Source organism: Mauremys mutica, chromosome 12 (genome assembly GCF_020497125.1).
Source record: "Mauremys mutica isolate MM-2020 ecotype Southern chromosome 12, ASM2049712v1, whole genome shotgun sequence".
Classification (NCBI taxonomy): domain Eukaryota; kingdom Metazoa; phylum Chordata; order Testudines; family Geoemydidae; genus Mauremys; species Mauremys mutica.
Window position 1 is genome coordinate 77,328,184 of NC_059083.1, and position 15,221 is coordinate 77,343,404.

At 38.2% G+C, this 15,221-nt stretch overlaps 1 protein-coding gene across 1 annotated transcript in view; it reads right to left on the reverse strand.

The window, feature by feature from the left end:
* The window catches only part of ABCA5 (ATP binding cassette subfamily A member 5), a 59,006-nt gene that overhangs the window by 3,235 nt on the left and 40,550 nt on the right, over positions 1 to 15,221 (reverse strand). Inside the window, exons 23-39 of the mRNA XM_044983723.1 lie at positions 14,458 to 14,595; positions 12,875 to 12,988; positions 11,965 to 12,135; positions 10,657 to 10,770; positions 9,351 to 9,488; positions 8,836 to 8,910; positions 7,856 to 7,947; positions 7,192 to 7,315; positions 6,243 to 6,360; positions 6,027 to 6,118; positions 5,701 to 5,876; positions 5,156 to 5,231; positions 4,967 to 5,061; positions 3,577 to 3,696; positions 3,199 to 3,348; positions 2,060 to 2,139; positions 79 to 134 (exon numbers count right to left, since the gene is read on the reverse strand). Of these exons, the coding sequence (XP_044839658.1) occupies positions 79 to 134; positions 2,060 to 2,139; positions 3,199 to 3,348; positions 3,577 to 3,696; positions 4,967 to 5,061; positions 5,156 to 5,231; positions 5,701 to 5,876; positions 6,027 to 6,118; positions 6,243 to 6,360; positions 7,192 to 7,315; positions 7,856 to 7,947; positions 8,836 to 8,910; positions 9,351 to 9,488; positions 10,657 to 10,770; positions 11,965 to 12,135; positions 12,875 to 12,988; positions 14,458 to 14,595 (1,929 nt within the window). The remainder of the gene's footprint in view (positions 1 to 78; positions 135 to 2,059; positions 2,140 to 3,198; positions 3,349 to 3,576; positions 3,697 to 4,966; positions 5,062 to 5,155; positions 5,232 to 5,700; positions 5,877 to 6,026; positions 6,119 to 6,242; positions 6,361 to 7,191; positions 7,316 to 7,855; positions 7,948 to 8,835; positions 8,911 to 9,350; positions 9,489 to 10,656; positions 10,771 to 11,964; positions 12,136 to 12,874; positions 12,989 to 14,457; positions 14,596 to 15,221) is intronic.

The following is a 15,221-nucleotide window of genomic DNA, read 5'->3' on the forward strand; positions in this document are numbered from 1 at the left end:
TGAAAATTTTACCCTATAAAACTATAATCCACAGACTTTTTTTGTTGACAATTATGAAACAAAATTTGCTTCCTATACCTGTTCCAGGGTTCCTTGAGAAAAGCTGTACTCCTCGATATTAAAGGCATGTTTTGCTGTTAAAAGGATTAGAAAGAATTCACATTTAAAAACAATTAATCATCAAATGCCTCAAAATGACTTTATTTAAATCTATATTTTCAAATATCTACTGTTAAATTCACTAAAAATACAGAAGCAGCAAAGAATCCTGTGGCACCTTATAGACTAACAGATGTTTTTGCAGCATGAGCTTTCGTGGGTGAATACCCACTTCTTCGGATGCAAGAAGAAGTGGGTATTCACCCACGAAAGCTCATCCGAAGAAGTGGGTATTCACCCACGAAAGCTCATGCTGCAAAAACATCTGTTAGTCTATAAGGTGCCACAGGATTCTTTGCTGCTTCTACAGAACCAGACTAACACGGCTACCCCTCTGATACTTAAAAATACAGAGGAGTTTTACAATTAGATGGCCCAGCTCAATGCAATGCCACATGAGAGCAACTAGTGCAGGTCTTTGGTTGCAGTCTCCCTCTCTCCAGAGTGGCAGGGAATGGGAATAAAGACTGGAAGGTGGCATCCACACAGTCATAGGAATTAGAGGTGGAAAAGAATCACTGGCAGTGTCATCCATCCAGCAGCACCAAAACAACCTCTTAAGACTACGTCTCGTGTAAAGGCCTCTAGCTGCATCTTTACGGAACTGTTTTAACATTAAACCTTGGAATATATTTATCAACACTCAACTCGATGGTCCTTACAGCCTATTTTCTTTGCAAGCCTTAAAGGCATAGGGATATCCCCGTGCCCAGTCACAATCCTCTCCCAAGACCTTCCTCTCCTGTATAGAGTCAGGCTCACCCTCTGAAGGTGTCTTGGGGCTGCATGAGGTGCAGCAAGGTCCTATTCCACAAGTAAAAACTGTTATGGGTTTAGCCTCAACTCCCAAGCCCTACCTCTGTGATAGGCTACAACCACCATAAAACTTTCTCCATTTCCACTGAGAAACCCAGTGACCCCTCCAAGCAATATCCTGATAGCCTTGTAAAAAAAGGGATACGTTTACCCACTCAGGTCCAGGCATTTTGAACTGATATGCTAATACAAGGTAGTTCCCAGACTCCTAGGGATGATGTTTAAATTATCTGTACAGTGCCAGGGCTGTGAAAGTGGCTATTCAGACAAATACAAAAAGGGTTTCTTTCAAAAGGAATATACAATCTGAGTTCAATATTGCAATGATTCACAAAAGTGTGTGCATTTGGTGGTGGGCATATGGGAAAGACAAGGTTACAGTGATACAAAACATCTTTTGGGGTCTGATCAACACCACTGACTTCACATATTCAGAGATGTTAAGGCGAGAAGGGACCATTATGTTAATCTATTCTGAACTACATAACACAGGATATAAAATGCCATCTGGCCATTGATTTACCACAGCATCTCTTTTTGAAATGCATCCAATTTTGACTTCAAAGATTAAACAATGAAAAATCTACCACATCTCTTGGAAATCTGTTCCAGTGGATCATTACCCTTACTGTTCAACGTTTGCACCTTATATCCAGTTTGATTTTTTCTAGCGTCAACATCCAGTCATTGAAGCTTGTTGTGTCCTGTGTCTGCTAGATTAAAGAACTCTCTAGAATTAAATATATTCATCCACTGTAGGTATTTATACACTGAGATGGGAACTGAACCAGTCCTTGTTGCATTCACATCTGTTTAGTTCTTTTTACCTTGAATTGTGTACATAGGTTAAGAGTACAGCAGGGTTATATAAGTTAATGTGTTATGAGGAAAGAAAGTTAAAAGGGCACTAGTCATGGCGTGGAGGTTGGCATTAAAAAGCTAACCAAACCAAGTGAATTTTGAGGAAAGATTTGAATAAGAGTAATGTTACATGGTACATAGGATCAGGGGAAATATTTCCAGCTTCATGGTAGGCAAAATGATTACTATTTACCTTGCTTGCTTGGCAAATACTTGGTCTTACCTTCTTCCAGTTTCAAAAAAGACTGAGAGAGCGACTGTACATCTTCCTTAGGAATTTTATATGCCAAAATGGAGGCAAAACTGGGGGAAAAAACAAACAAACATAAAATACACTGTGATATTTTCCCAGGCCAAAATTGCTGAAAACAAAAGGAAAGAAAAAAGTTTCACATGACTGAGCATAAATTCATTTTCTAAAAGAGTAAGCAAAGCACTGCAAGCTAATCATATAGTAACACAGGGACATAGGAATTACCATTTTGGATCAGATTATTTGGTCCACTAACCTGACAGAGGCCAGAACCAGCCAGGACTCCTTTGAAGACACTATCAAAATTCTGTGTCACCCCTCTTTGGCACCTGAGACAGAATCATCTGCACTGTCCTCACTAATCAGGTATTCTCTTTGGTGGACAGCTCAAAAATCTCCCAACCACCTGGTTTAGTCCATTTAAAAAGGGAAACTCCAAGGTTTGTTACATCCCAAATTTCTTGGACCAGGGCAGGGGTAAAGATCCAGAATAGAAAATCTGTCACCATATGATCTCCTTTCTGAGACTGACATCTCCACCAAAACTGCCCCACCTGAAAAAATTCTTTGGGTATTTCTATGATGGCCTTTTCCTGGGTCCTTGTGAACAGTAAACAAAGTAGAATAAGATATTACTGTTAAGAGTTTGCATTTATCCACTGACAGAAATTCAAGTAATTTAGTGTTTCAGAAGATTTATGGAAGAACTCTTGATGACTGGATAAAAGGGATGTGGGCCAAATGCTGAGGCCTCCTAGAAGAGTCTGAGCTACCTTCAGCATTTGCAGGACTATGGGTACCATCCAAATCTCTTGGAGTGGGAAAGAGGTCACTCTCATCAAGGAAATTACCATCACAACTGTTACACAAGCATACTTTTGTTCTTGCTATCAATAAAGGTATTTTTCTTTGCTTGCTTTCACATGTTCTCTTTCTTAGGCTTATTTTTATATATATATATATATATATATATGTATATATTATTTAAAATGTGGATAACATATCATCACTAATTACTTACTCATAACACACTGACAAAAATGAAGCATGCATTAATACAAATATATTTTTTCCTTGTAAGGATCGGTCCTCTATTTAATAACTTTTACCTTTCCTGATGAGATGCATTTGGGAAGATGTGCAAAATTTGCCTGCGAAGGAACTCCACCTGTTGTACGTCTGCTGTTTCTTTTAATTTCATTTCCAAGAAATAGCCTCTGCCAAATTTACTCTTTAGATGCTGAATTGAACCAATACACCTACAGATTGTTGAGACAAATATTGTTTGTCATGTAACAAAAAGAAAAAAGGCCGAGCTGTTTTCAATAGTTTCTTTTTACGAATTAGATTATTTTATGAGAGGTTTGAGATGAAACCAAATGTGGCTGTACTTTTTTAATGCTATAAATGTGTTCAAGCCGAGACACACCATGTTTCCTTTTACGCAAAAGTTCCAAATATTCCTGGACTACTAAAGTCTACAATACCTTAACTGTCCAGACACCAGGATTGCAACTCGATCACACACAGCTTCAGCCTCTTCCATATAATGAGTGGTCAGAATAGCTGCTCTCTCTTTGCTTTTAAATGCTGCTCGAATTGCCATCCTGAAAATTAATGAAAAATAATAACTACAGCTACAAATTACCTTTAACATGACATGTCATGTTGGGAAAATAATACTTTAGTTATAATTAACACAAATCCTTAGCCACATCATCAGCTTTTTTCATTCTAGGGCAAAGAAAAGCAAATGTATCTATTTCTTTTCACTTATTCTCAATACAAACATATTAATGTAAGTATTTTGCAGGGATTTGGATGCCCACTAGTTTCTTAATCCCAACAGCCTTATTATTAAAAGAAAACACTAATGTAAAATGAAAAGTGAATACTGTGTAGGCACAAAGAAGCAGTTACTGATCCTGTATTGAATCTTGCCTATGCTGGGCCCTGGAAGGAAATGTCACAATTTGGGGGAAAAGAAGGAAACATTTCTTTGGTAGGTTATTTTTCTTTAAAATGATGAAAGAAGCTGCTCAGAAGTTTGGATTGTCAGAGTAAGTTCTAGGAGAGATGGGTTAGTAGGATAAAGAGCAGTTGCAATGATCAAATGTGCACAATACATTCTTTTATCACATGGTTCTGCAATGTGTCAGCTGGCTCTGGAATTCATCTCATGGATATTACTATGACAAGCATGGTATATTGTGTACCAAACACACAAAATGATTTGCTACCTGGCTTTCAGAGGCACTGTCTCTTTCTCCATCCTTTGTTACCACACTGGTGACAAGCAGAGGAATTCAGACTGGAGCTCCCCCAAGAGAGTCCCACAACTCTGAAACGAACTCTCCTTCCCATCACATTACAAAGCCTACCTAGTTTCTTAGGCATCCGGGGAGGGACAGCTGCAGGAAGAGGATGAATTTGAGGAGCTCGGTTTCTTATTCCTCAATGGGGTGATATTATGGAGGATTCTATTATTTTTGTCCATTGTATTCTAATTATGATGAATTTTAAGTTGCTGTGACAGCACTCAGTTGTGAATGTATGCTTTTGATTGTTATAAATCAAATGAAAGATTTATCTTCAAAGGGAAATAAGCAATTAATCTGCAAATGATGTGAAGACAACATGCAGATGAAAGCATCTTATACAAAACTAGATTCTCGGCAATGCACAGAGGTAGCCGTCCTTAATGCTAACAACAGTTATGCACATGACTGGAAAGAAGAAAAAATACTTTGCCTATATTAATCTATGACATATTACCACTGTGAGCTTTGGAGTAAGAGTATTACTACCATATTATCCTACAATGTAGTCTCTTTTAAAAAAAAGTCTCTTGTAAGTGTGGCATAATGTTACACTCACCAAATGTGCTGTTTCGCTTTAGGATCCATACCAGTGGATGGTTCATCTAGCAATGTAATCTGGGGATTACCCAGCATACTTAGCGCAAAACATAACTGACATGAAAGAAAGAAGGTTAAATATGATTATACAATAGGCTTCATGTTATGAAAATACTGAATTCAACTTTTTAAAAAAACATCTTCATACCTTGCGCTTAATTCCAACTGCTAATTTCTTTGTTGTTTTCTGTAGATGGGTTTTCAATTCAAGGGCCCTTGCAATGCTGCAAAACACCCAATGCACAATATCTGTCTCATCAAATCACTGAGAATGTTGTTTAAGAAAGCAAACAGATTATTAACCCTCAAAATATGCTTTGTCATTCCTCTTAGTACAATTGTTAAATAACTGATTACTCTGCTAATTACAAAAATTATTCTAATAATGTTTTTTAAAAAAATCCTTATAACAGTTTTTACATTACTAGATCTTATGCCTCTCACTTAGAAATCACTGAGTATGCTGTATGTTTTCAAGGTGAAATAAAATGTATATAAAAATCAAAGGCATTACATATTGTTGGTTTTTTCCCTTCCAAACCATGGTCACTTCTTGCTCAAACTGCTAAAAGCAGCCTACTATAGTCAGATAAAAACAGAGCACAAGAAACCTATGACAGCTATTGTTAGACTATTAAACAGAACCCAGCTATAATAGGAGTGCAAGCAAAAAATGCTGCAATTAGTTTTTACCGTTTTATGACTTCTTCCACATCTGTTTTACTCATTCCTTTGATAGATCCATATATTTCAAAATGCTCCTGCAATGTAATATCTGGCCATAGTGGATTTATTTGAGGACAATATCCCACAAATTTAGCAGAATTATCCTCACTGTTCAATCCTAAAGAATAGTCTCCTATCAGCACCTGTGGAAAAGACAGTCCTTACTCAACAGTATTTTTATGGGGTTTGCATGTCTTTATAAAGACCAAATAATTATTTATAGATACTGGTGACCAAAATGGTAAGGAAAAAAAAAATAGATAGCCTAATTCATTTTCAGCCACATACTGTACCTGGCCAGCAGTTGGTTCAACGTCTCCCACCAGCATATTAATCAGGGTGCTTTTCCCAGCTCCATTTGGTCCTAGCAATCCAAGTATTTCTCCTGAATAAAAATAAATAAATAAAAATGACATACGAAGTGTTACCCATGCGTCCCAAGAACAAAAAGGAACTGTTTTTTTTTCCTGAAAAAATAGTAGTTCAATGGTAACTCATTTCATGCCAACCTTTTTTTACGCAAAAAGAGACGTGTTTAGTTGCCACTTTCTTTATTTTTCTCCCAAGAAGAAAATCTTTCCTTTCATCATATTCTTTATGCAGACTGTTGACCAGAATTGCTGGTTTCTAAAAAACAGAAGAGAATATATTAATTATTTTTTAAAACATAAATGACAAAAACACTCTCGCAAATGGACAAACTATTCTTTGACATTTACCGAGGTTAGACAGATAGATTAGATAATCCTGTCTTCTTAGTAAATCATTACATTTCTGCTTCACCATGACTACACTTCTTTCTTAGGGACAAGTAGGGGTTATCACCATTATCTCCACTCAAGAGTCCCTGTTTTTCACTTCTAAGTCCTCATTGTCTATACACTGCAAAACCGTTTTAAGGGTCTGATTCTGCACCTGACCCCTATACAGACAACAAATATTGAGAAGCAGCAGCAGAATTATGCTCAAGATTGCTGTCAGAGTTGCTCATGTACATTACACAGCACATCTCCTCCTCCTCTAGGCTTGATCTCAGTGGCATGAGGAACCTAATCCCTACTAGCCTGAAGTGTGAGTACCCATTAACTTGGAATCTAAAAGTACCAACCCAGCCAGACACAGAGCTGTTCTTAGGGCAATAATTCTAGGTTTTACCATGGGTAAGAGGTGGTAAGTGGAATAAATTGACACACACAAGGAAGGCAATGGAAACAAAAGAAAATAAGCACTGATATCACGTGAAAAAAATAGAATCCTATTTGCACATCTGAATCTTTTTAATATAAAATAATTCAAATATAAGTAATTCAGAAGACAAAACCAATATCTAGTTCTAATATTTACAATTAAGCATTAGTTTATTATTTCAGAGCTGGCACATGTTGATTTAATGACAGCAATTTTATCTGATCTCACCCCATCCCCTCTGATTAAATCATAATTACACAACACAATTACCTCATCACAGCTCTGGCAGGTTGTCATTTCTTTGACCCACAATCTCTCTGCCTTTACATCTTCATCCTCATTCTCATTATGTGGATCATCTCGAAATTTCCATGTTTTGATCTTTGTAGAAGTTCTAAAGAGAGGAACGAATATTAACTTATGTCCAGTTGTCTTTAAACAGACAAAGCTCCCAGGGATTTCACTGGAGAGCTGCCCAATTATGGACAGAAAGATCAAGTCCTTTGTGTTTGTTAGGCAATAAACTCATGCAATTAGCCATATGTGAAGGGGAGAAAAAAAATCAGTGGAAAACAAGTCTTTAAAAAAATAAAATTCAGTTGTCACTTAAAAAGAATTGCTATCAAAGGGAATAAGCAAAAAACTGCACTAAAATAAGGCTACTGCAAGGTCACACCATAGAAAATCAGATCATTTAAATGTAAACAAAGCCCTTTCCTGTTGATTCTTAGCTACAGAAACCAGTGAATACTAAAATTTTAAAACATCAGTATAATGCAACAGGACATATTACTCCAGTGACAAAGGGATTTTTGTTTGATCTTTGGCGTGCCTTCTGCTGCACATTAGCTACTCCCAGTTAGTACTACTAATTCTATCTTGAGATGTTTTTTTCAATACAGAATAATAAGAGATACTATTAACCAACACAGACCTGAAAAATGGGTCTTCTCTTATCGATTTACCTCCATTTTTCACTTCAAGATATCGCAGGAGGAACAGCCACACTACACATTGCAAATAAGGCTAGGACAGAAAAACAATTACAGTTAATCAAAACATTTCTAGTCCCTTGAGGCCAAATGGTTGTCTATGGGATGAATGCTATGAAATGTTGATTTCCTCCCACCATGAAGGTGTTCATGACAGACTCCATGACAGTGAAACCATGTCACTAATTAATTCCATTGGAAGTCAGAGGGGTATATTTCCAAAAACTGTTTCATATGGCATGAGGTATGTGTTGTTATAATTAGAATATACTTCCAGGTATATATATAAAATATAAATGAGTCATTTAAGAGTGAAATATGATTTAAATCAGTACTTTTTAATTAATATTTCAGAAATGGTTTTCTGAAGTTTGGCCCACAAAACAGAACAGAGAGGAGAGGAAAATGTTATTTTAAGTAAACTGGATATGGTAACTTTCTCTTTTAAAGGATCCACTCAAATCTGTCACAGGCCAGACCCTTTATTACTACGTGAAGGCTGTAACTTGGCCTCAGTTAAATGAGCCAGTATGTTTCAGTCCAGTTCCTAGCAGACAAGAGTCTATATCACAAAAACAACATCTCAACTGGGCACTCATTGGCAGACTCAATAGGGAGGTTAATGACTGAACACACAAAGATTGAACTCTTCCATGATCCCAACCAGCCGTCTTATCTTCCAAGGGTAGGGCTGAGCCACACTGTGGGGGCAGTAGGTGTTGAGCTGAGGGAGTGGGGCAGCCTACGCTGCTGTTGCCTATTCTGTAATCATGTTTTGGCTGCAGGGCAGTAGTTAATCCACTATCTCTTATAAGCATTAAATAAAAATCTTAAACACCTTACAACAGGAATGTCTTTAGGAAGTGGCTTTCCATTCAAAGTTAACATTTCCTAACATTTCTGACAAATAACTGGTGCTTACCGCGATAACTGCTACCAAGAGTTTGTCCCAGGGCTCATGGTATTTTTCATTCTTTTGTAGGTGTTTCCGTGATACCTGACAATGTGACAAATATTTACACAAAGTACTTTTCATCAAATGCTACGTTTTACATCTAAATTTAATTGCAGATTATAATGAACTATTTAAGACATTTTATTTATATACTTTATGAGCCTGATTCAGGTTTGCACTGGCTTTACATCAGTGCAATTCCATTGACTTCTGTGGAGTCATTCCTTGTTTACATGGAAGAAGAGAGAGATCAGAATCAGTACCAATGTATTTTGTCAGTTTCAGACTCCCAGTAATCAAAACAGCTCAACTCACAGACAGAGGGACATGGAATTTGCCTTTATTTATTTAACAAATGCTCTGTTTCTGCTATGTATTCTGCTAGCCCATGTACTGGGGCCCCTGAAGGGAGTTTCAAAGTTCTAAAGTTAAATTCCTCATAAAAAGGAACCAACCAACATCCCAATACCCCAAAATCTTACCTTTATAAAACTAATCAGGCATCCGATAAGAGGATAGATTGGTATGAAGGCACAGAACACATAATGAAAAATGGTGGTTATCATGAAATATCTCATAAAGAATGCCACTTCAGTGACAACAGTAGAGATCAAAGCAGTCTAAAAAAAAGAAAAGAAAAGAAAAAAAACCACATATTTTTATCCAAGCTTATCTCACAGACTGACATGGTCATAAATTTAATACAAGTTGTGACAAGTTAGAAAACTGTCTGTATTATTTCTTAGGAATGTTATGTATGACTCAGTTTCCTTGTTCAATTTTATATTGCTGTCTGACTCAATGCATTAAAGCAGGCTCTAATGGGGGGTTGTTAAGGTACCGAGGATGGGTAAAACAATGACACAGATGAGACAGCTTCTCAGGTACCCACTTAGCCTTCAACTGGGGGAAAGAACCTACCTGGCTGGCACCAACCAAATTAGCATGTTTTCCTATTTCAAGGCTAGGGAGGATATGAAAAGACGCTGAAGGGTTCAAAAGGTGCCATGGCAGAAACGGAAGGAAGAAGTGGTCAGTTCAGCAGGAAGCTAACAGGGACACAGTCAGCATGCAGCAAGGCTGACATACAGACACAATGACTTGAGACCCAGGGTCTGGGAGCAAGTTATGTGTAACTTGGCGCCCAGAGAGAATGGGGGACACCAACGTTGTCATGCCTACCTAGGGGAATGCCACCTGTAAGACACCATGCATATAGGTCTTTGTTATTTTTAAATCCACTTCTCTCAGCTGCGTGTACCATCGGAGCATCTTTGTTTTGAAGAAACTGCTTCTGCATATTATTACTGACCACTGGCTGCCAAAACAGAACTCTGGCTCAGTTGCACCTACTAGGTAACATGGTTGGCACCCAGAGAAGTGTAACCCAGAGACCTGGTTGGAGAGTGGTTGGACTGCAGCATTCTACACCAAAGAGAAGTGGAGGGCCAGGCCTGCTACCAGAAAGGGGTGCACTCGAGGGACTGGAGGATGGTCTCTGAAAGAATAGCCGGCCCAGAGACTGTGACACAAGTAAGCCCTCATCTTACTCCACTCTGAGTATAATTATTCAAAAGTGTCTGTTGCTCTGGCAAGTATATTTCCTCATATTTAAACCATTTGTCATTTGCTTAATTTATTTCCTTTTCAGTTGCAAGTTAGAGAAATGTCAAATGGTTTAAATATGAGGGAATTATTTTCCAAAAATGATAACTGAAAAAAATGTTGATTGGGCTTTAGGGGAGAAAATGTTTAAAGTTAAGTAAATACAACAAGAGGCTGACTTACCATTGAAAAAATAAACGACCAAAATTCTTTGGCATTTTGCACTTTTTTAAAGGTGAAAGAGAGCACGTAAGTGAACAGCACTACTGATGGTACATAGCCAATAAGGCAGAAGATCTGCAAGGGGGAAAAAAACAACATTTTTTAGAACAGGGTTTCTCAATCAGGGGTCGCCGCTTGTGCAGGGAAAGTCCCTGGCGGGCCGGGCCGGTTTGTTTACCTGCCCCGTCCGCAGGAGCCGCAATCGGCCGGATCTGCGGACGGGGCAGGTAAGCAAACCGGCCCCGCCCGCCAGGGGCTTTCCCTGCACAAGCGGCGACCCCTGTTTGAGAAATCCTGTCTTAGAAAGATTCATCATATACTGTGCTGTCAGAATATTCAGTATACCCAGGGGTACAAACCTGTTATTGACATTTATTTTATAAATGCCTGAATACTTTGAGAGTACATTTTCATCTCCAGTTGATCCTCTGTAAGTTAAAAGCTAATTTAATTGTTTTGAGATGCTGTACTCAGCATTATATGTGCTATTAAAACTTTCTGATAAAAAATGCAAGCAGGGCAGCAAGTCCCATCTCTCAGTTAAATTTAAATCTTTTCTTTAAATCATTTCTCAAGTGGCACTATTAGGACTCACATAAACACTAATGATATGCATATTTTGGTAAGTGTTGCAAGTCTCATCCTCAATTAATTTCACTGCCTTTTGCAGAAATTAAAACAAGAGCAGGCAAGTTGAGGGAAGGGATGGAACCACAGTCAAATGACAGCATTCCAAATATGAAAAGCTCAAAAGGAAAACTCAAAGTTTCATAGTTCTCACCTAAGAGAAGAGCTCTAGCTCCAGGGTCCTGAAGCTCAGGCCCTGGAAGGCCTGGGATCCTCAGCCCCAGGGCAGGGGACCCTGGCAAGCTTCCCCAGAACGGGGACTCTGTTAGCCTCAGCTATCAAGGAGCCCCAAGTGTGGGAGCTGGGGCTCTCAGCTCCCTGTCAATCTGCCAGGCAGGATGCTGTGAAAGTGGCAGCTTGGAAGTTTGTAATCCCCAGTAACCTAGCAGGTGGGCATGCTGGTAGGAAGCTAGTCAAGTTTCTAACAGAAATCTGCCTGGCAGGCCAGGTTCTATCAGAACTTTGCCAAAACTGAACGGCGTCCATGAAACATTTAGATTTCAGCGATCTGGCAAAGTCCAGTGAAATAACGTTTGGGTGAAATTTTTCCGACCAGCAAACAAAAATGAACAAGTCATATTTCGTATACATTTTGATAAAGCACTTTAATGAGAACAGAGAAGTAAATAAAACTAGACTTACAATAGCAAGGAACTTCCAAGTATCAAAATAAACACCACGATGAAATGCACATAAGCTTCCTATCATCAGAACAAGACTAATGAAAAATAAAGGAAAGTCAATGACTGCTTGTCCACTCCAGTAAGCAGATGGATAAAGACCTGAGATCTTAAGTTGAGTGTAAGCTTTGATCTGTTAGAGGGAAAAAAAAATTACAATAGGTGTCAAAAATGCCACAAATGGCAGTTACGTTAATTCTTATCAATGCTTAAACAACTTGGGCCTAATTCTGCTCTCAAATATACAGGCTTTACACTAGCATCATTCCAGTGTCTTCACTGGAGTTATTTCCAATTTGCAATTTTTAGGTGCCAGGGGAGGAGGTCTGTGTATCCACATTTTTCCACAAAAGGACTTGTTAGTTTTGGGAAGAAGGCCTAGAAGCAAAACACGCAGTAGGAATATGGACTGAGTGCCCTCTATGATCCTACTTTCTTTAGTTTCAGTTGTGCATCCAGCTGGTGGTAGCTTATGAAAAGACTAGAGTGCCCAATTCCATCTCCAATCTACAACCAGTTCTTCTATATGCCAAAACCCCTTGTTTCTGCTCACATTCATATTTGATTCATATAATTTGTCTCCGCAACTATTTGTTAGTCTTATATAAAATTTAACCTACGTACATTTATTCCTGGGGTAGGTGCATCCAGTAAACAGTCTGACACATTTAAATTTATTTGAAAATTGAGGATTCCTGACAGACCACTTGGTTCTGAAGTTGTTGTATTCTCTACAAATCATCCCACCACTGCGTCCCAGACAACAACCATTACCAAGTCATCCAGTAATGACCTTAGAAGAAGGTTTTACATTTGTTTACATACTGAAGATTTAAAATGACCCAAACGGCATAGTTCAAACTGAAGATTACCTTATGGTTTTCTGCATTTTCCATGGCAAAATATGGTGGCACCCCCGTTACAATGATTCCTAGTAACATCACTTGAAAAAAATCCTCCAGTCTGAAAACTGTGTCATCAATTTCCTGAAAAATAATTAGACTTCAACACTGGGAAATTAGAATATACTAGAGACAAAAAACAACTCCTCAAACTTTCTTTTTAAAGTTTCTAAACATGATTTCCTATGCTCTTGTACCTAGACTCCTAACAATGCCACTTTAGTTACAGCTTATTATAAAAGCATACAAAACTTTAAAATATCATTTTTGTATATGCAGCATGTATGGCAATGCACAAGCCTATTCTATCTGATAAGTGACGTTTATGATATAGACGGGACTGATTACCATTTAGTTCCATAGCTGTTAAGACCTTTTGCACAGCAGCTGAGATAAAAAGACTGCAATAAAGTTTTGTGTAGATTTTTGTGCAGTTTATAAAATTAATATATTCAGAAGAAAAAGAAAATGGATAGTTGACTAATGTAACCTTCTCTTTGCTATCCTTGATAACTGCAACCTTGCTCCTCTCAAGTCTATTGAGAATTCTGCTGTTAAGATCATCTTGTTGCGCTCATCACATTATCACATATTTTGAGTCTCTCTTCTGGCTCTTTGTTCATCTCCCCATCATATACAAGCTTCTTGAGTGAAATCCTGGCCCCAATTACGGTAAGTCAATGGCATAACTCCCATTAAATTCAACAGGACTAGAATATCACCCTTTGTCTTTATCTTTAAAGTCCTTCAAAACTGAGATCCACCCAGGTGATCTAGTAACCCATCAAAACATTGACCTCCACCTTCGTTCCGCCAACATTCCCAGCCTTTACTGCCCACTAGTTCAACCCTAGACAACTGTGTGCTTTCTCCCAGACTGTGCCTTATACGTGGGAAAAACACTGATAAAATTCTACCTTATCCTGTTCCAAATCCCTCCTTACAACGCACCTCTACCACAGTCTAATCAAAGCTAGGTGGGTGACAAGCTCTGATCACTCCTCCTGCCCGCTCCCTTTCCCACTCCATTTCTTGCTACCCCCAACCACCAATTAAAAAGTCCCAGCCCTACAGTACATAATTAACAAAGTTGTGCTAGTTCATCACCATACTAATTTGCTTTTGTGTCCCATTTCAACCCCCTACTAATGCTCTATTTGTGTCCTTAGGTTTGGGAACATCTCTTGTCTATGTCTGTAGAGTGCCCTGGATTGGGGCCCTCAGGCATCACCATAATATAAATTATACGTAGTAAATATTTATATTAAAAAATCTGAATATGATTTTTGTAATTCAAAGTTGTACTGCATTATATGCAATATTTCATTACCTTAGAGGCTTAAAATGGTGGAACACTTAACACTTGGAACTTTATTGAATCATTTTGATTTACAGCTACATTTTTTCACATGCTCCAATATAGGGCTAGCCTCAAGAAGTGCCCCAATATTCAAAGCCACAAAACTGCATGCACAACTGCAATTTTGCTATTGTTTCCTTTGTAATTATGCAATTTTAAGCCTATGATACCTCCTGATTTGAAATCCACCTACTTGAATGAACGGGTTACTCCAGATTTGAATATTCTCAGTCACATTTAAATTGTGGAGAAACAGGTTGCTAATGATGTTCATCAAAACAGGCAGAGCGTGCACCATAGTACTGTTGAATACAGCTGTAAAGATGTAGCTCTACAAAGAAAAATATTTTCAGTGTTAAATTTGCAGCATGAAGGTTAGTACTGAGATATCGTTGGAAGATTAAAAACCCTTTGTAAAATATAGAACTCCCTAAAAGCATAGTGTTACTAACACTTATCCTAATGCAGTAAAAATATTCACAATCTAAAGGACAGAAACTTAACCAAATTAATTCCAATGAAAATAACTTTATGCTACAAGGTTGTTTGTTAGCTAACTTTAATACTTGTTTGGAGTGCTGTTACAGCAGGATTGGGTCCCATGGTCTTCGAGAGACGAGGGGGGGAGGGGGTAATATCTTTTATTGGACCAGCTTCTGTTGGTGAGAGAGACAAGCTTTCGAGCTACACAGCGCTCTTCCTCAGATAACACTTGTGACATACGGGGGCAGATAGTCAACTGGTATAAACTGTTACAGTCCCACTAAAGTCAGAGATATAACAATTTACACTAGCTGGGGATCCGCCCCCTGTTCTGTAACAATCTGATATTAACTTTACCAGGAAATGGGAACAAACGGCAGAACTTTAATGTTGCAAATTGTTTCCTCTTAGTAACATGAGGTACAATCCATGTTTCTTCAAACCTTACCATGTTCTTCCACTTCAGATCACACG